Here is a 21,289-nt window from a genome sequence, read left to right as displayed (position 1 = left end):
GAAGAGTTTTCAAAAGTGACTAGATATATCTCAAGAGATATCATGGATATGGTGCAAATTTGTATGGTTGGATTTTGACCCATTCAGTAGTCTGGGTACCTACATCCTAATTTCTCAGGAGATGGTGGTGAGTGTAAACATTCGTGTTATCCCATGGGTGCAATTGTGTGTGCAAAAAAAATCCTATGTGTAAACAACTTTAAATTGCTCGATTAAAGGTCTGATCTAATATGTCTTAGAATATTGGACCTAGATAAAGGTTGGGGTTAGATGGTCTGGATCAAGGTCTGAGCTGAGCTGATTTGAGATGTAGGATCTCCATTTTGGGTCAAATAATTTGAATCGGAAGTCTGATCTTGCCTAGTTTTGGATCCTGATTTTGGCTCAATAGATTTGCAACAAAGATCTGACCCGATCTGAAATGTTGGATTTGGGTCTAGATCTGGGGTTCAAACAGAGGGTTTGGATTAGGAGTCTAATCTGACCCATTTTGGATGTTGAATGCAGATTTGGATTACCGGGTCAAGATAGAGAATAGGATCCATGATTTTGCCGGAGGTTCGAACACTGATTAAGTTTGGAAATGTCTTACTTTACGACGGAAAGGCTTTTAAAATTGGTTTAGGCTTGCCGCTTTGGTGAAGCAAGCTCGAGCAATGGAGAAAGAGAGCCTTCCTCACATCGAAACCCAGTTGAGTGAAAAATTAAAGAAAAAATAGTTCATCTTAAAGGGATTTTATTTTGAAAACCATCTCTAGTTCCCGAGAGACTTAAGTAAAATGGAATATTCTGCGATCTCCAGGACAAAATAATTGGTACATCCCTTAGAACAGCTCATCTGGTGGTTTTATTAACAAGGTAAAAATTCCGTCGGTCACTTATTAGTGAACCATCATTAATACACTAACAAACTAGACATCGCTAAACATGTAGTCATATGCTGCATCGTAAAAGTAGATGTGACCTGACGTCAATTCTAGTTTACAGTTGCTTTTTCCTTTCTATGGTGACGATTAAAATCATAGTTTAATTCCCTCACACCCTTTTCATATTTTTATAATTGATTTTTAAAAAAATCCAGTAAGTAAACGATATAAGGTGTAGATTTTGACAAGTTAGATTTAAGTTTCGTACATTTCATATTTACAGACACATGACCAGGAATACTATATTACATTTTGATGCAAACCTCGATCAAGTGTAAATTGGACTCGAAATGTACTCTTTCTGTTTATTCAGGGTATCATTTTCTAATGCTTCTTAAAAAACGGCAAATTTAATCAGCAAAGTCAAGAGAACAACACAAAACCAGTCGATCTCGTTCCTTTTTCTAATCCAAACTGACGCTTTTTCTCATCTCTGCTTCCATAGCTAATGTCATGGCATTCATTTATGAAACACAAGATACAAAAACTTTCCAGTCATGCTTGACAGTTTTGCATATTGCAGGAATCCTTTGAAGAACAGTTTCATATTCTGCTTTCATATCATTGTTCAACAGTAAGAATAAATCTAGACCCATACTGACTAAGCAAGATATCAATAATACCCTCAGCTTTTGGAGGGCAGTCCAAAAATTAGGAAAATCACAGTTGATAAAAAAAAAAAAAAATCTATCCTATTAATAACTTCTTTTAATCTAAATGATGGAGATAAACATACTATACAACTAGCATGAGCTAGTAGAAAAAGATTGTCAGCTCCTACGTCCATTATGGTCAAGAAATAAGTTCCAAGCAAGTAAAGCTGCTCCAGTGGCAGGCTCTAGCTGCATCTTGCAAAAGAAAGATGCATGTCATACTGACAATAGAGCAGCAAATGTTTAATTTCTAAACTAAATAGCTACAATGTTTATGAACAAGATATCAGTGGTGAAATTACTGGATGTAATGTCTTTCTACTACGGAACATAATAAATGGAAGTTTTCAAAGAATAGGAAGGGTGGTTTTCAAACACACATCTCATCATTTCACTGCAGATCAGAAGCACGAAAGGCCATGCTTACAGGGATTTTCCAGGATACTTCTGTTCAGCTCAAAAATCTATCAGATGGTTCATAACCCCAGTTTTCGAAAACTGTGATTGTAGCTTAAGCCCTTCAAAAAATCTCGTCCAAAAAATTTACAACAAAAGGGATAGTAAATAAATGAATAGTAAGCAAAAACCGAAGAGAGCTGAAGACCTGTAAGAGCATGTAGCATTAAGATCTCAGTTAAAGAAAAAAGAACAGCAAACATCTCCATGCAACGAAGAAATACAATGGTACAATAATCATTTAACTTGGCCATGACTTGGGCAAGTTTCCTGTATGACTCAAAATGACTCAAGTTGGTCTACTGCTTTTGCTCTTCCATATTAGTTTCTCTGATCTTGAATTTTTTTGGTGTCCCTTTTTGCTTGCTCGCTTCTCTCTCTCTCTCTCTCGGTCTGCTGTTTTTACTATGCCATACTAGTTTCCTTAATTTTGAACTTGGCCTGCTATATCGCATTGATAAGAAGGATTAATTTCTCGTGCTTGAACATGACTCTTGAGCTGTACACTGATGGCTAACCACATTTAAAAAAAAAAAAAAAATTGTGAACAAAACATATTGCATTAAGAAGTATTAATTTCCTGTGTTTGATCATGAATCTTGGTCGATAGATTGTATCCATGACAAGCCATATTTTTTTTTCTTAAAAAATGGCCAACAAAACTCAGTCCGAATCACCAAGCTGACCAGCCAAGTCAGAAGTCACATATGGGCAAGTCGAGTCCCGAGCAACCGGGTTTTAAAACATTGCTTAAGAACAAAGTTTTTGTAGTACGAGATGTCTTTAGAATGTTCTTGAAGATTCAAATTTGAAATAAATATGCAGTCAGTACTTGTTATGGATGAGGTACAGGAGGATGGTTCCACCTACTCAAAGGAAAAAAGAAAAGAAGAGGTGCCACCACCTACACAAATCTTGATTCTTTTATGTTTGGGAAGCAGCAAACTCGATGTGAAAAATATTGCAGGTCCAAAACCGGTGTATAAAACAAAAGTATAAGCTTGATGACAGAGGTTTTGCTGAAAAAAGTTTTAATCAAAAGGATGAGAGCTAAGAGACAAAGTTTTGTTATGAAAAGTTTTAGGAAGATGAAACCTGAAGCATGGTTTTGTCATGAAAGTTTTAATCAAGAGGATCAACACAGCCTAAATGTGCTGGTGAAAAGTACCTAAGGTGTTGGGGTTGGGATTAGATACAATTCAATCAGACCGATGTGTTACATATCAGCTGGTGTCTCATTTATGGCAGGTAAGAGTATTTCTGTAACCTAAACAATATAATATGTTAATAAGAATCTGTAATAGAGCTAGCACCCACATTTCTGAATTTTCCTGAACGTATTGCAGCCTCCTTCTCTCTCAAAGTCCCCTATCTCTTCTTGTGAAAGATTTTGGATGACTCAGAATTTTAACATTGTATTAAAGCCTTGTGAAGAACTGGCTCTAGAACTGTTTCCACAAGGTATGACCATATTTTAACTCTCCAAGTTAACTAATTTCCTCCTTCTCTGTCCCACATATGTCTATGCCTGAGATCCATATTTCTTTGTCTTCCATAAATCAGTATCTATAAGTTCATACTGTTCAATGCCTTTCCTTATCTATTCCTGAATCCGTTTTTTCTATCTATGCCTGCATCTGGATCTGAATTCTGAAATAATCAGATGGTGGATCTTCTCCAGCATCATGAAAAATGTCAGTTGTGATTTCTCAGTCAGATTGTTTGATTCTGCTCATTATTCTGAAGGTCGTTGGGTCAGATACTCCCTATAGTTTTCTAAAAATCATCATCAGATCCTGGATCTATTTTTTGGCATAATGCCGGTTTTGTCAAGTATCCCACCTAAAGCTTTTTAATTTTTACCTCCTGACATCACCAACTTCATATTTCAAAGGGTTTTTCTTCTTCTAGTTCTTTCCAACATGTCATAAAATTTTCCCAAATTCTAGTCAACTAAGTCGACGAGTTGACGCAGCAAGTTCTAAAACACTGCCTAGGACAGCAACTTGTATTATCTATCAGTTCAGCTGCTCTGGTGCCATGTAAAACTAGAATCCTTCCCAATACAAGTAGGAAACTACAAGTACATATAATAATACATGAGGTATTATCACCTTACATTCAGTTTTTAATACAAATGAGACAAAATAAATATCTAAAAGCACCTAGGACAGTAAGTGATCTCTAGATAGGGGTGCTTAGGCTTTTTCTTTTCTTTTCTTTTTTTCTTTTTAATAACCTAAGAGCTAAAATACATGTGATCATGAACTGCTATAAACATATGAACTTGTTTTTAATTAATTTTAGTTTATAAGCTAGTCTGAAATACTCATGTTAATGTTTCAAACTTCTTTTGGGTCCTGACTAGGCTGACTAGTCCCAGCTGGATGACGACTTGACCATTTAAGTGCCTCTCTAGGCACCAACCAGAGCCTCTAACTACTTGATCCAGTCTTACAATACATTTACTACTGAACATTGTGAAATTCACTGGCATAAAAAATGTTTATTTGTACTAAACATCATTTTCTTCTGATATGAATTTTTCGTATTTTTTTATTTTTATTAAATTTTCACAGTACCATGATTTACACAATATTTTATCCTATTTTGAGTCAAACATGTGTTACACTATGCTTTCTACAAATGTGTTCAACAGAATAACTGCAAAAAAGAAAAATGAAATATGCAGGTATCATCAAACAGAACAACAAAATTTAAAAGTTTGAACATATAGAATCAGGACTACCACAGAAGAAGTAACTTATCTAGAATGTAACAAACAATGCTATTTGCATGCCTCTATTTATTTGTTTGTCATCAGTCTTCCAAGTGTGCCAGAGTAATTCAGAACCAATAACATGTTTAAAGACATTAATTTTTTAAACTTATTACTTTCAATCTGGAGTGCTCACTTTCAGTATATCTCTAGATTGGAAAGCATAGACATGTTTAACCGCATACTTAGATTGGAAGAGAAGCCTCATTATATCTATTTTGGGCTGAGTCAGGTAAAACTACTTCACAATGTAATGCATCACATCGGACACACAACATTGTAGCTCAGTTTAGTCAAGACTCTCGGATGACCACTAACAGTATAGGTTCCAGAAAAGAAAAAAAAAAAGTGAACAAACCTTTGGCTTAATAGGATCAACACCAGGATAATCCTTGCGTATACAGTTTACCACCTCCCTTCCAATATCCCATCCCTTGTTAGCTTCAAAAACACCACCAACCATAACAAGGGGGAACGAGCCACTCCCATCTGAAATTCAAAATTCTATTGGTGACCCATATGATGTCTTTGACCAACATAAGGAAGCATTGCAAAATGCAATAACAGATGACTATTTTTGTAGAATAAGAAAGCTCAAAAATACTGGACAACTGATACCATGTAGCATGAAAAGCTTTACCAAATATAATTTTGCAAACAGATTGAGTTCCACCAGCACCACTGAGTGACCCTTACTTTGTATTTTATTATTTCCAAGTTCATCAATAAGAGTCCTTGCATTCAAGCGTATTTCATGTGTTGCCTTGCTTTTGTTGCCTAAGTTCTAGGCCTTCAAATGACATGAAATCTTTGCGAGTCAAGCTGTTAAACAGATATATAACACATCACAAGGGCACTAAGGCCTGTAATAAAACAGAGAACTCAATATGCAGGAATAACTAGGAAGAAGGAGAAGAAAAAGAACCCTAATACTCATGTCCCAGGGATGTGACCTAACCTCCTTTATCATCTACTCCTCCATAATCTTACAGCAGATGTCTCAAAATGCCCTCAACACTTCTAATGCGATACATTATGACTCAATACATAGGACTCACAATATGACATTGACTCAATACCCTCAATATACAACCCAATTTGTATTGTAAAGGCCTGCCTTACTTCAGGTCTTTTGCACTAAGGACAATTGGATGTGGCAAAAAAACTACTAAAAATCCAGAAATCATGTTCCGCTCATTTCGGGAAAGGGCAGTTTGAACAAAATCACAAATAGAAATAACAAGACAAAAATTATCATGTAAAATTTGTAGTTCAAGAAATTAACCAAATTGAAATGGTTTCAGATCAAGATCTTGGAAACATGGTACTTCAAGGACATGATAATATCAACAGTCAAGAAAGAAAGTATTCACCTCTACCTCAGCATCTGAGAACATGACATGACCATTCAAAAGCACTCAAGCATTTATTACTAACACAGAAATAAATGCATCTTTAAAATAGGGACAATTTTGATAAGTTTCACCTTCACCACTTAAGGCAAGTCTCTGGGCAACCGCTCTAACACTAGCTGCCAACTCATGAACAGAGTCAAGCAAGATCTTATTCGCAACCTCATCACCTGCATCTGCACAGGCTACTACCGTGGGAACAAGTTCAGCAACACGAGCCCAAGATTGATCTGCATAGACCCAGCTGCCAGAAGTAAAAGGAAATAAGAAACCCAAACTCAAAATTTTTAACCCTCATAAACTGATCATATCTAATAATTAGAAAAGTGAATAGTGATGAATCCTAAAATTTTCTTTAGAAACTAGCATAATCACAGGGCACCTGCTCATGTATGCTTGCATAAATCCAGCCACACACATACACACATGCACACACACATTTATATGTACACAATGTACATAATGTCAGTATGTATCTATGATGAAGTCATACACCCAAATGCATATACCTACAAGCTAGAAAGAAATGTCCATAATGTCATTATGTATATATGTATGAAAAGATGCACAAAAATGCATATATCTAGGATGAAATCTCGGAGGTGACGCCTGAATATGTCATTCATGCAACGTTGGAATGTTGCCAACGCATTTGTTAAACCAAATGGCATGAGTAGGAACTCATAGTGTCCATCATGAGTCCTAAACGCCGTTTTCGCAATATCACCCTAGTCTTCTTTGATGATATTCTTGTATATAGTCGGTCTCTTGAGCAACATGCTGTACATCTAAAGAAGACTCTGCAGCTTCTAAGGGAAAACAACCTATAGGCCAAAAGGTCCAAGTGTAGTTTCGGCCAGTCGTCTATAGGCTACTTTGGGCATATTGTGTCGAAGGAAGGGGTAAGAGCCGACCCCGAAAAGTTGCATGCGATGGATAAATGGCCATTGCCCAAGGATTTGAAAAGCTTACATGGGTTTTTAGGCTTGACAGGGTACTACTGTAGATTTATTTAGGGCTACGGTATTTGACACAGATGTTGAAGAAGGGGCCATTCTTATGGACCGAGAAGACACGAGCCGCATTCGATAGCTTGAAGTCGGCCCTAATGTCAGCACCAATACTCACCCTCCCCGACTTCAACAAACCATTTGTCGTCGAGACTGACGCATGTGACATCGGTATTGGGGCCGTTCTCAGTCAGGATGGACACCTTATCGCCTATATGTCGAAGGCACTCACCAGCCATGCCAAACTACTCTCGACATATGAGAAGGAACTCTTGGCCATAGTACTCACAGTCGAAAAATGGAGACCATATCTTATTGGTCACCGATTTCTAGTAAAAACAGACCACAACAGCTTAAGATACATGTTGAAGCAGCGCGTTTCCAAATCCAACGCAGCAGCGATGGTTGGCCAAGCTTCTAGAGTATGACTTCGACATCGAATATTTTGAGAAGGATGAGGGTCCATGTATAAATTATCTTTTTAGCATGATGGGTTGATTTTTGAAGCGGTTGGGAAGCATGTTAGAGATTTTGATGATGTTGAAAAGGCTTAGAACCATTTAGCGAACTCGTGAAGTATGCTTTTGATGTACATAACTACATATACTTCGTTTGTTGGGAAGCTTAATTGCGGGTCGATGCTTCAACTAAAAAAACAAGTGAGAAACATTCGGGTGATGGGTCAAATTGAAGCTCGAAACTTAAATCGTTTGGTCAAAACCTCTAGGAGTTGGAAAGAAACCTTTTGGAGGGCTCTATGGGCTGATACTACATGTCGGCACACTCTTGAGGCGATAACCTACCTGCAGGGATTTTGCAGGTACACCAGGCACGTCGAGTAGACCTCGAGCGACAAGATTCGAAGCTTGAGGCATTTTTTGTATTTTTGGCGATGCGCGACAGGTATGGCTGCATTCCAGGCAAATCTCTGCCCGGGGCCAACCTTAGAATGTGTGCCCTTTAGGTTTGTTGGATCCTATGTTTGTGTTATGATTATGTATGCATGTGATTGAATTGTTATGAGATTGGTTTCGTTTTTTTTTTTAAATTACTACGCAATTGCATGTGCATGCTAGCAATGATAACTGCTTAGGACAGATGAGGTGGGGTATCGAGTCAAGTATCTCTTCGACCCCGATTGCGCATTAGAAAGCATCCTAAAATGATAATTGTATATGACAACTACGAGCCAATCACGGATCGAAACTACTCTCTGTGGTTCGGCTAAGTTTTGAAATATGTAATTGATGTGTTTGATTGATGTGAATGTTGTAATAAGTTTCGTATACATTATCACGGGCATGATGTAATTGAATGAATTTAAGGAGTAGTTGTACCCGTAAAGTTATGACGGCTAACAAAGAGTATTGGCTATATGTATAGCCCTCGTGGAGGCGTTTGGAGGTATAGATGCACTCGTGAAATGAACCAACCTTAGGTGCTAGCTGGTTATTTTGTGAATGTGCTATCATAATGATAAGTAAGAAAGAATAATAGATGTGAGGCCAGTGGGTTATGACAATGTATTTGGGAGATGTCCTACCTTCAATTGGTCTCGCCTGCTCGAAGCGCAGGTGGTGCAAGGCCCCAAGATATCATTGTGTGATGTGCTTGGAGCGTTGGGCTTCCACCTTCCCAACTTGGGTGTCCTAAGAAAGGCTGAGCAACTCTTCCTGGAATTCACAAATCCATGGACGAGTGATCTACCGTTGCAGCGTGAACGGATCCGTACTGTTTCAAGCCACTACAGGGGTTGTCTCCTGACTGTAGGTCGCCCATAGTGTGCACGTGTCTATGTTTTCACCCACAGGAACTGTCAATTCACTAAAGCTACTGTAAATGAAAAAAATGTGCATGAAGTGAATACGCATAAAATGAATGTGATTATTAAATGTGTTAATTGTAGTCATTGAGTGGCCTTTACATGTCATGGTATATGTGAGGGGAACTGCATGCTCCTATCACGACATGATAGTGTTTTGTTATTGTATTTGTTATATCCCAGATTCAAGCCCTTACCTTAGAGGGTTAGGGATTTATCTGATGTGTTGTCATACTGCGAAGGGTAAGCCTTCTGTTGTTTCATTTTTTTCAGGTTTTGGTGGATCCGGAGCAGCAGGTTGATCAGATGGCTCAACTCACATCAACTGAGAAGATTTTGGGTCTATTTTAGTGCCGGCACATCATGTTTAAGTCTCTTTGAAGTCTTGTTTTTGTTAGGCATCAATGTTTTCGTTTTGGAGCATTTTTGTCATATGTGTCATTGAGAAATGTGAAGTAATTTTGTATGCACAAAATTTATTATATAATGGAAAGTTTGTTCCATTGTCTTTGATTTGCATCGCTCCTTTCATTTTGAATCGTGTTGTCGTCACACCTCAATGTTTTATGTTTGAACAAAAAAAAAATTATTTTAGGGTCAAAGTGTTGGGGTGTGACAGCCTATGTACTTTCTTTTTTGGCACATTGGTCATTTAATTGACCAGCTAGCTGTTGCTCTTGGGCAATCCAATGGCCCTATCAGGAGCCCGTATAACTGCAGTCAGTACTTCTCTTTGGCTAAAAAGTAAGAGAAAGAAAGGTACCCCTATCAATGTTACATGTGAAAGTTATTGTTGACTGAGCAAAACTTTGGAGTCAGTTATAGAAAATTACAGTTTGAAAATATTAGTGGAGAACAACTTGGGCAATAAAATGTGTGGCAGTGCCTACAAATAAAATATTGTTGTTGATAGGTGCATTTTATTGGCAAAGTGTGACCTTTTTGGTCTCTGATATGCATTGTCCTCAGCAAATGATGCCAAAGATGGATAAGACCAAACGTTACCCAATAATTTCATCAGGCGAAGACAGCCCAAGCTTCTGCAGAATACATGTGGTGAGAGTTGTCTTTGGTCCACGACCATCATGAGCCCGTATAACTGCAGTCAGTGCTTCTGCAGCAATTCCATAGCCACTGCATCATAAACTGATCAAGTCATGTCTACCTTATAAAGAATGGAATGAGAAAGTACATGGACCTGCTACCACATAGCATTATATATGTATTTTTCTGGTGCCATAGTAACATAAAATATCATTCACTGTTTTATGTGTTAAGAGGCCATATTTAAAATTATCTCCATCTAATTTAACTGTAATGTTTTTCTAGCCTCTAGCTATCACAATCTACCTGAAAATGGTCGAATTGTCAACATGGTAACAAAATATTCCCAAACACATTTACTCAATCATATATAAATATCAGTGGCTAACTCCTCCTAACAACACCACATTCAACAATAACCAAGTTTTAGGACAAAATTGTGCTTTTGGAGCCTTCATGGAAACATTGAGACACTTCAAGATTAGACAACATCAAGCCCAAAAACTTCAGTCTTTTTCCAATTTGACAATATTCAACAAAACAAATTTGACTTAGGTCCAGTCTTTGGCATTGACTGGATATTCCATCATGGACAAAACCTTGTCGATGCTTACCATGGAGGAAATTGGATTGAAGGATATCAAACGTGATGCTGTAGTATCCATTTTGGTTGTATCTAGACCTTAAAATCATGGTAAAAAATTGTCATATGTATCAAACCATAAAGTATGTTAAAATATGCAAAGTAATAAAATTTTCCCTGATCACACTTATTTCAAACTGCTGAATATAGACTCAACACTGTCGATATCAGGTTCGTACAGAGCTCTTTCAAGGATTGGGGAAATCGTGCACTAATGCACTGAAAAGAATCATCTATTACTCACAAAACATCATACATTCAGGCTTACAAAATCCTGAAGGATATACAAGAGCACCAAAATAAATAGCAAAAACGTCACTGTTGGAGTCTCCAGCAGCTAAATTTTTTAGCTGTTGAAGAGTCCAATGACTGAATGGTGCTGCATTATGCAGCAAAAAATAAAATACAACAATATATAAAAAATACACAAAAAGAGAAAGAAAATGCATTAAAAGCGACTGATGAATCCTACACAAAAATTCAGCTATCTAAAGGATTAATTGTATATTTCCTAACCCCCCGACCCCTTCCCCCCAACCTCAAACTTACAATGGGATCACGAAAAGTTTGCTAAGAAGAAATGAGAATCAGGGTGCTGCAAGCCCTTTGGGGAAGAAGTCTGCAAACTGGAATTGGGACGTGACAAAGGGCAACTCAATAGATTTCTTTAGAAATTCTTCTCTCACAAAGTGACAATCCATTTCAATGTTCTTTGTCCTCATGGAAATTGGAGATTGTTGGTGCTAGCAACACGCATAGCACTTTCATTGTCACAACACAACTTTGTTGGTTCATCAATGACAGTTCCCATATCTTTGAGTAGACTTCTCAGCCAGATAATATCCCTAGTAACTGATGCCATTGCCCTGTATTATGCTTCCATGGAGGCAGTGAGGTCTTTTGCTGCTTCTTGCATTCCATAAAACCAGGGATGAACCTAAGAAGACAAAATCCAAATAGTAGAATGCCGATTGTTGGGATCACCTCCCCAATCAGCATTAGTGTAAGCAATCAATTCCAAAGAAGAAGATAAGAATCAAAATACTCCCTTGTTGATGGTATTCTTGATGTAACAAACAATCATCACAGCTTTCATGTGCACAGAAGTAGGAGCATGCTGAAATTGACTTTCCCCATGCACAACAGAATGGTCTGGCCTGTTGGTTGATGACCAGCAGCTGTACCCTCTCCTTTAGTCATGAGGAGCAGATGTAAACCGACAGATTGGTGACTTGTTTTGCTTAATTCCTCATCTGCCTTTGCGCACATACTGGCACCACCTGTATCATTATTTCCCCTTGGTCACCTTTAAATTTCATCCTCATATGCACAAAATACATTCAATTCTGCCCAGCTACCTCAACCTCTATATTTTGAGTACTACACGGTACATCCACCCCACCCATGAGTGAGAGATAGAGCTCCACCTGAAAGTGCGGCCCTTGAATCTCTATCGTTTCTTGAGGACACCTTCCATGACACACCGGGGAACCTCCATCACCCAGTATCATGTGAAATTCAGGCTGTTCCATAGTAATGCATCCACACGTTTTCGATGTTCTTCGGAACACAAAGTTGTGTGGATCTGGTATCTACAAGGATGCTAACCTTCCTTCCCTTCAAGTTCCCCATCACCCACTTAACCTCAGGTACAAAGTCTACAGTCAGAGCATGAAATGATATTTCTGGGCGACTGATCTACTCATGTTGCTTTGTTTGCAGCCCCATTATCAGATTCCTCCTTGGGCAGGATGTCATCTTCTTCCTCGTCAACTAGATACATGCGCAATCGCCTGCATACATGCCCAGGTATTCATTTTTCTTCTCAGTGGAAGCACAAACCCTTTGCATCGTTCATCTTTAATCTGCTTCGGGCTCAGTTTATTCACCATAGTTACTTCATGCCCTTCCTTTCGCCGATTGGGCAGGGCCTCGCCTATGCCTCTGGATGTTGTCATGGGCTTGAATGCATTCAGTCTGCCTGTTTTTGGTTCTCTTAACTCTAAAGTTCAGTCGGACTACTTTCCCTCAGCAGCCCTGGCCAACTCAAAGCTTTCCACCGGAGGTTGGGGCTCCGCAGCTTGCACTCCTCTATGGATTTTGTCCTTCAAATCCACTACGAAGGGTCCAGTTAATGCCTTTGTGTGCCAGCCCTTTATCATATTGTTCAACTCCTCAAACTTTGCTTGATATTCTACTACCAGCCCTCTTTGCTTGATGTTCAATAATTATAAATTGTAATCTATGTACATTGATGGGGGCCAAATCTGATGGAGGGGCCTCTACAAATTGCTCCCAATTTGGCTTGCCCTATTGGGTGACCATCCATCTATACCACTGAATAGCAGTCCTCTCCAAATAAATTGCAGCATGAATGACTCACTGCAACATTGGGACACATTGACACTCAAAAATTGTTCTGCACGAAAAACTCAACTAAGCGGTCTTCCCCAGAGAAACGTGGAAATTCCATCTTATTGAATGGGCCGCTATTTTCTCACATTGGATGAGATTCTAGAGACCTCATGTGATCCTCTTCTCCCTGGAGTAGTGCCCCGTTGAGAGGAGGATGCCTGTGGTGCCTCCCTCCATTCAGCTGGAAGGAAGAGGTATTTTTAGGGGAGGGGTGAGGGCTTATCTTTTCCCGGACTTCATGACAAGTGCTTGAACATCTTTTGGGCTGCTAAGAAATGCTCGACCTTCTGCTGTACTCCAACCATTTGACTGCCTGCGTCTTGGTGCTCATGTTCCATGGTTTCCAGTCGCAATACCACCAGCTGACGCTCCTTCTCCATTTGCTCCTTGAAGCCTTCTAGCACAGAGAGAACCTCATGCTCAGAAATAGCTCTGAGTTTACTTAAGCTGACTCTGATACCAATGATAGCACCTGTGGCTATCAGCGCTCCTGCCCAGCAGGAGGAAACAGTACTTATGCAAAATTAAGGCTCATCTTCAAGCCCAACGAGAACGAGGAAATTAGATTTCATTAACCAGTCACATACTAAAATTAACACAAATTACCTATTTGTAGCTGTGATTATGGGAAAATGGGTCAAGTGAAGCATGGGAATGCCTACCCAGTATGCCTACCCAAGAAAATATGGCTTATAAAAATTATTTTTAGGAAAAAACTAAAAATATTTAGTAAGGAGACAGAAGTATTAAACACTGCTTTTATGGAGTTGTCTTTGGTTTGGATAAATTATCTCAACTTGAACCAAAATAGGGAGAAAATTATCAATATAATGAAGTAAAAAGAGCTCAAGTTGAATAAAAAATAGGTTTACCTTTTCATATGGGTTGATACACCAGTTTGAAGAAGTTAGGACCTTTCTTTTATCTTTTTTTCACCTCCACCTCTTCCATCAAACTCTTACCAAATTTAATGGGAAAAGAAAAAAAGCTCAGCATGAATAAGACTGTCAAGAGTGTGTTAGACACACCATCTAAAATTGAAAAGAATAAAGCTCGTGGCATGTAAGCTGGAAAACTATACAAAACCACATGGACCAATGCATTTTAACAACAATTGCAACAAGCAACAAAACAAGGGTAAGGATAAGGTATTGTGTTATTTTTGTCATGATTATGTCTTGTTAAAACTTCAATTTCGTATGTTAAGAAAGGATTTCAAGTACAATGATAAGAAGGTTGCTGGGGTCCTCCCTCTAAAGAAGAAGAAGGATGCTTAATTGCATCCATGTCCTTGTTCCAAGATGCAAAAGCACTTCAACCATTTCCCCAAGAGCAATTTAAAGAAATCTATTTCAAGAACGGCCATTGGAATCTGGTAATGTATTTTACCTCATGGTTTATCACAATTTGCTCATTGTTTGTTGATTATTGATAGAATGACAGGTTGTTAGTTTTAAAATGTTAAATTTCCAATTTGTTGACATTATATATATATATATATATATATCCTTGCTATACAGCCCTTTTTCTATAAAATGCCACACCAATGTCCTGCATGTCAGTCACACAGTCAATAGCTTTTCTAACTTTTTGTACCCTCACTGCACCCACACCCAAGTTTTCTTCTGAAATTGCCATGCAGCAATTCACACCTGTGTAACAGGAGCCTTTTCAGATTTCCAATGAATTATAAATAGCTTTTTTTTAGTTATATGTGCATATTTATTATTCTTGGTTATTGATTGAAAAGCCAAAAATTTATTTATTTAGTTTTATATGTGCATATTTAATGCCAATTTTCTTTTGCATTCTAGATGTTACCTGCCCCGATCGCCTAACAGTGGTCCTGCACCTGCAGCACGAGCTTCTCTACCATCTCTACTGAACCCATATGCTATGGTCCCAGTGCCTGCAATAAGAACACATCCATGGATATCTCCCATTGTTCCGCTTGCTAATGCTGCGACGGCATCATTTCGGACAAGGAGATTGACATGACTAGGAAACATTTCCCTGCAAATATCAAAAAAGAAATAAAATGACCCATGACATGGTAACAGATAACATCAACGGCACAATAATGATAGCATCCCAAAAAACATAATCAGCTAAATTCTACTGCCCAAAAAGGTCCTCAATACAAGATTACCAAGTTAATTATAGATCTAAAGACTATGAAATTCTACTAATTGATTAAGAACTTGAAAACATAAATAGTAACAGAGCACTTTAAAGTTTATTAAAGGAAATTTATTTATTTGCAAGGTTTTATCTAGATGTCCAAAAACTAGTACCAATTTGGAGAAGCTTTCAAGAGATCCATGGTATTCTAATAGCTCAGGTAACTACAGCAATGTTAAGCCTAAGACACCTTGCTTGCCCTAGTGGAAACTGACATCCAGTTATCTCATTTATATCCATATTGACTAAGGGGATTTACTAAAACAAGTATAGCAGATACAAGCACTTCATTTTCAAATAATGATATATCAGATTCAAATAAAGTTTTTCTTTCAGTTGTATAAATCATTGTCGCAGATATCACTAATATATTTGCACTATCATGATTATATCAGGGAAAACTGAAGGACACAAGGCAAAAAGGGAAATATCTTTCAATTTTATATCAACATAAAATCATTATGATATTGTTGTGTGATAAGAACCCAATTTTAAAGAGAATTACTTTAAAGTAGGACGGACTCTCTCTTCTCTCCCTCGCTACCTTTTATCTCCTCATCGGTACATAGTTTTATGAGAGATAGAGAAAGAAATATGCAGAGAGAGAGATAAATGCAAAGATTTAAAGGACTTCCAAGAGAGAAACCTTGCAGATGAAATCCAAGAACAATATTTGTAATAACGTATTAATAAGGACATCACTAGATGCATGTAGAATGCATCATATCATAATGTAGAACAAATCTCTGAATGACCACCTAGGCAGCCTACACAAAAGGATTTTACATTACAAAAAAGAAAAGTGAGGTGAAAAGGTCCTCTGCATTCCTTTCTTCTTCTTCTTTTGCCCCTTCTTCTTTCTTTTAATGCCAACTAGTATCAACACGAATTCCTTTTAGGGATTTCCTACCCAGGCACTGGCTAGCATGTTCTACAACAAAGGCTATGGGAAGTTCTGCCTGAATCCTGAGAACACAAGGATATCGACCAGCAGTGGACCAATATATCAGAATTATGGATTGGCTGAACAAAAGACCAGCCACATACTGAAACTGCTGTCAGAAATGTAAAAAGGCCAAAACAGCATGAAGTTTAACACGTGTAAGAGAATATAATGCAAAAATCATAACAAAGAAATGAGAAGAAAACAAGCAACCTGAAAAGAATTATATGACAGCAAGTACAATGATGGAAAGCAAGCACGCAGAAATTATCTTTGAGTGTTTCAAAATGAATAAATCACAACTTTTGCGATCAAATCAGTTTCAGTGTTTCATCTGTATAAGCAACAAAAGAACTATTTGTAGCCAAACCGTATGAGATGACCTAATAACTTTCCATGCCCCTAAATGCAAACCTATGTTTCAGGAACACTTCAAAGAATATGAAGTGTCAATGTTGGATGCTTCACACATGCATCTACACTCACTCCTAGGACGTCATTTTCAAAATATGAAGTCTCCAAAAAAAAAAACACAGTGTCTCTTATTTTCTCTCCTCACTCTCTCTTTTTCCCCCATTAACTTTCTGTTCTCCCTTTTCTGTTTTTCTTTTCTTTCCTCTTATTTTTCCCTCTTATTTTCCTCCTCCCTCTTTTGTTCCAGTCATGCCAGGCACCTCCTCTCTTTGTTTTTCATCCTTTCTAAAGGATGAAAGAGGTGTCATCTTTTTAAATGATGACCCCCCTGTCGTCCTTTAAAAAGGATGACCACATGTGCTCTTTTAAAACCTAATTCTAAGAAAAACTTTTTATTTATTTATACTAAAGTAACCATACAAATATTAACAATTGTATACAAATGAAGCTATTAAACAGTTAATTAATAAATTATATGACAGATTCTAGATTAGCACTTTGTCATTTTTTGCTAGTAAACTTTGTTATCTTTTTTCTCTATAAAAATCTGTCAAATGCCAAATGTTGCCGGATGGAAAAAAAGTAAAAATCCGTCAATGAAAGAAACATAAACCATTACTGCAAGTACCATAAACTATTAACGCACCAAAACCATCACTAATACTCACGTAGGGACTTTTCTTTTAGTGATAGATTTTCAATTTTTAGTCATCTAATATATATATATTAGCCAAAACGTGGCCAGGTTTTTATCGATGAGGTACTTTTCAGGTAATTTCAGCAAAGTTGTTTTTTGGGGAAAAAAACTCAGGAAAATCTCAGAGTTTAAAAAATAAATAAAAAAAATCAAAATGTTTGGGTAAAAATACAATAAATGAGAAACTAATCAAAATTCACATAAAAAACATCTAGTTAAAATTATAACAATGATAAAGTAATAAGCATTGTGTTGCATCTAGGAGGCCACGTTAAAATTTAAATACATAAAACAAGAGGAAATAAAACAATGAAACAAAAGTTTAAAAAATGAGAACAGAAAATGAAATAAAAACTAAGTGAAAAATCATGACAAATTATTTTTTTACGTAATATATATATATATATATATATATATATATATATATATATATATATATATCTCAGGTTTCTATCGATGAAGTACTTTTCGGGTGCTTTTCAGCAAAGTTGTTTTTTTGGGAAACAACTCAGGAAAATCTCAGAGATTTAAAAAAAATAAAAAAAAAATCAAATGTTTGGGTAAAAAATGCAACAAATGAGAAACTAATCAAAATACATAGAAAACATCTAGTTAAAATTATAAAAGTGATAAATTAATAAGCATTGTGTTCCATCCAGGAGGCCACGTTAAATACATAAAACAACAGGAAATAAAACAATGAAACAAAAGTTTAAAAAATGATAACAGAAAATGAAATAAAAAATAAGTGAAAAATCATGATAAATTAATTTTTTATATTTTTTCAAATATCACGATTTTTCCCTTTTTTCGTTTTTTTCATTTTTTTTACTAAAATCATGATATTTGTAGCTATATAGGTTCAATCATGCAACATAGGTTCAAACACTTAGACTGACATAAAATTCCTAGACAAATAATTTCAGAAATTCAGTTTGTTCTTATTGCATCTATGTGTTTATATATATATATATATATATATATATTAAAAGCATGTTAAATTGTACTAGCATGGTTTATTCTGTTCCCACCAGCCTCCTGCATATTCAAACAAAAAAAAATACTAGGAAAATAAACTGGCAATAGTGGTGCTATGTATGAGGGATAAGATCAGTGAATACAAAAGCTACTCTCTCGAGGAGTTCTGCAGAGCAGTATCCTAACTGTCCAAAAAATAACAGCAACATAAATATTGGGAACAATCTGAGAATGTAAGCCTTCTTCTTCACAAGGAAAATATAAGATGATGCAGCGAATGCAATGTGAAAATGGTAATACATCTCAGAAAGCATGTGGGAATACAGAGCCGAACCTTAGCCATTTTAGTATCCGTTGTTCATCTCTTGGATGGTCGACACCAGATATCGCTAAACAAATAGCACGGACAGCAGACCTTTTGGAGTTGGAATTCAACAAGGCATCTGCAATAACTTGTTCCAGGGTCTCTCTTGCTGAAGCTTCTGCACGGACATGGTTACATTTTGTAACTATGATGACATGCAATTAAGTTGTCAAATAAGAGGTCAAATGCTGGGCTTTAGTCTACATTTAAATTAAGTCAAATACAAAAATCCAAACCATTCCTTTTTGCTACCACAGCTGGAAAGAATGAAATGAGAATGTTGTTGCTTATGCTGTGAATTTGTCCGGTTAAGCAAGGGGATTGTCTTTTAAATAAAACTATAAAAGCAATCAGGTGGCATTGAAACTATTGCATTACCTACTTTCAAAGTTTCAACACAAGTTATTTTTTCAATCAAAAGGTCAATAAAATAGAAATAAATAACAAGTAGAACCTTCAATATTCCATCTTCTCTTTCAATCAGCAAACCATAAGTATGTCAGGTCTACGGCAAAATATTGCGAAAAGGAGCACAATAATCTACAACATCAATAATATGAAAAAGGTTAAAAATAAAAATATATATATATATATATAGAACTTAACCATAAGATATCCAGTGCCAAGCCATCTCTGATACAAATCAACGAATCTATAACAAAACAATGGAGGTATACTATTGGTTGAACATGTGTGGATCTTCATAATAGGAAAAACCCACTTACGGTCATCTGAATATTACGCATAGGTCAGTATAAAGAGCAACAATCAACATTAAGCCAATGAACTGAAGAAATATAACGGAATAAATAAAAACAATCCAGTTTACAATGAAAGAACATAAGGGCTAAGCTTCTTCTCCTCATTAATCTAGAAATTCCGGAGGTATCTGTAATTTAATATAACAAGATCTTACCACGCATACCACAAAAAATATAAATTACTGCATAAAACGTAAAATATGCAATGCCAATAACCCTGATTTCGGTTCTCCGATATTATTATAAACGATAGCTACTATACGTTAGCCACTAACGATCTTCAATTAAGGAAGGTATACATCAGTAACAGATTAAAAAGCACACCAAATTTTCTTTCTCAATAAATGCTAATTCAATGAAATGCCTATGACCTCCAACGCTGTTGTGATTGGAGCAGCCGGCTGCAGCTCTGCCGAGCACTGGTAAGGGATCGGGCAATTGACAAGAGAGGGGAATCTCCAAACAAACACACACCGTGGAAGTCGCGCCCCCGTCCACGCCAAGGACGACCCCCGTCCGATCTGGACTCGTCGGAATTTGGCACTCGAAGTCCCAAACTGCGCCATTCTTATACCGCCTCATTGCAAGATTTCCAGCAGCAAATTAACAAGGGCGAACGCCACAGAACAGCGTCAGATGACGTTAAGAGAGAAGCAATTAGTTGGTTGCCTTCATGTAAAGATGGGATGGATGGATGCCATGAATTCCACGATGAAAAGCACAAATTTGACAGAGAAAGGAAGATTTCTGAGAGAGAAGAGCGGATAAACTTCTAAGCTTTTGGAGAAGCCTGCCAAGCATCAAGGTTGCCAAAAAAGAGGAAAAGCACCGACAGTTGAAGGCAAACAATCTTTCGAAAGTTGGTTTTACAATTCAAAGTCTATCGGCTTTGGTCCTCACCCAGGCAACACGACTCCTCTCATTTAAACGGATGCTCGTGTGTTTCTTGGTTGTCCCTTGGATTCAATTGAATCCGAGGGCAGCGACGCCAGCACACAAAAAAAGAGGCATTCTGTAAACGGGGTCACGGTCGACTTGACCATTGTGTTCAATGTTATGTTCGGGTGTTGATGAGGATCGGTAAATTTCGTAAACGCAGTTAAATTTTGGAAATGCCCTTATATAGCCCATATAATTTTGTTCTATTCTGTAATTGCCCTTTGCACGGTCAATAATGGTTCATCGTTTTCCACAAATGTCATCATATCGAGCTCGAGTACTCAACGGACACCCGTTACTCCATTGAAACGAATCCGAGCTCGGGCATGAAAAAACCAACCATGGTGGACTCGATAATGTATTAAGTCTGGTTCAACGGGGCTCCATTCGGCTCGATTTATTTTTATATATTTTTTATTTAATAATAATATTCATTATTAAAAACATATTTTATATTTAATTTTATATTTAAAAAATATTTTTATTTTAACCGAATTGAACTAGAACGAACCCGAGCTCGAGTTTCGGACACCAGGCCAAGCCTACGCTCGAGCATCGAGCGGGGACGGCCCGATGCCCATGCCTAATCACCCATGCCTAATCATGTGGTGTTGTGGAACTCTTCGATGAAGAGAACCATTCTCCTCGGCAGGGGAACATGCTGCTCTTTCCTGATGGGTACATGGTTAGAGACCTCCATGAAGCGCTTACATGCCACAGTAACAAATGAGCAAACCGGAAGGTAAACTATATTTTGATTACATTCTCTCTTATCCAAAAACAATGCAAATGCAGGTCATCCTTTATAAGAGTTGGCTAATAGCATAGTAAATTAGACAAAACCCCCAATAC

General features: G+C 37.3%; 1 protein-coding gene across 2 annotated transcripts; it reads right to left on the bottom strand.

Moving 5' to 3' along the window:
• Nucleotides 1–1,379: 1,379 nt before the first annotated feature.
• On the bottom strand, nt 1,380–20,504 carry LOC116264197 (uncharacterized). Of its 2 annotated transcripts, none has more exons than XM_031644282.2 (7): nt 19,870–20,504; nt 18,708–18,855; nt 14,982–15,173; nt 10,064–10,192; nt 6,301–6,470; nt 5,173–5,303; nt 1,380–1,774 (listed from the first exon to the last, which is right to left on the bottom strand). In XM_031644282.2, the coding sequence occupies exons 1-7, from the start codon at nt 20,078–20,080 to the stop codon at nt 1,697–1,699; spliced, it is 1,059 nt and encodes a 352-aa protein (XP_031500142.1). In that variant the 5' UTR covers nt 20,081–20,504; the 3' UTR covers nt 1,380–1,696. The 2 variants fall into 2 exon arrangements, with proteins under 2 accessions (XP_031500142.1, XP_031500144.1); XM_031644284.2 differs by having other exon boundaries at nt 1,382–1,768; nt 19,870–20,502.
• Between the last annotated feature and the right edge of the window lie 785 nt (nt 20,505–21,289).

This window comes from Nymphaea colorata, chromosome 11, assembly GCF_008831285.2.
Source record: "Nymphaea colorata isolate Beijing-Zhang1983 chromosome 11, ASM883128v2, whole genome shotgun sequence".
In the NCBI taxonomy this organism is placed as follows: Eukaryota; Viridiplantae; Streptophyta; class Magnoliopsida; order Nymphaeales; family Nymphaeaceae; genus Nymphaea; species Nymphaea colorata.
The sequence above is the reverse complement of the archived record's forward strand: the minus strand, read 5'-3'. Positions and strand labels throughout refer to the sequence as shown.

Excerpts from the sequence above, each read along its gene's own strand:
- LOC116264197 (XM_031644282.2), bottom strand. The coding sequence starts at position 20,080 with ATGAGGCGGTATAAGAATGGCGCAGTTTGGGACTTCGAGTGCCAAATT. Across the intron at positions 6,471-10,063 it reads TCGCCTGATGAAATTATTGG|CTGGGTCTATGCAGATCAAT; the intron begins GTAACGTTTGGT and ends TACTTCTGGCAG. Across the intron at positions 5,304-6,300 it reads ACTTGCCTTAAGTGGTGAAG|ATGGGAGTGGCTCGTTCCCC; the intron begins GTGAAACTTATC and ends TTTGAATTTCAG.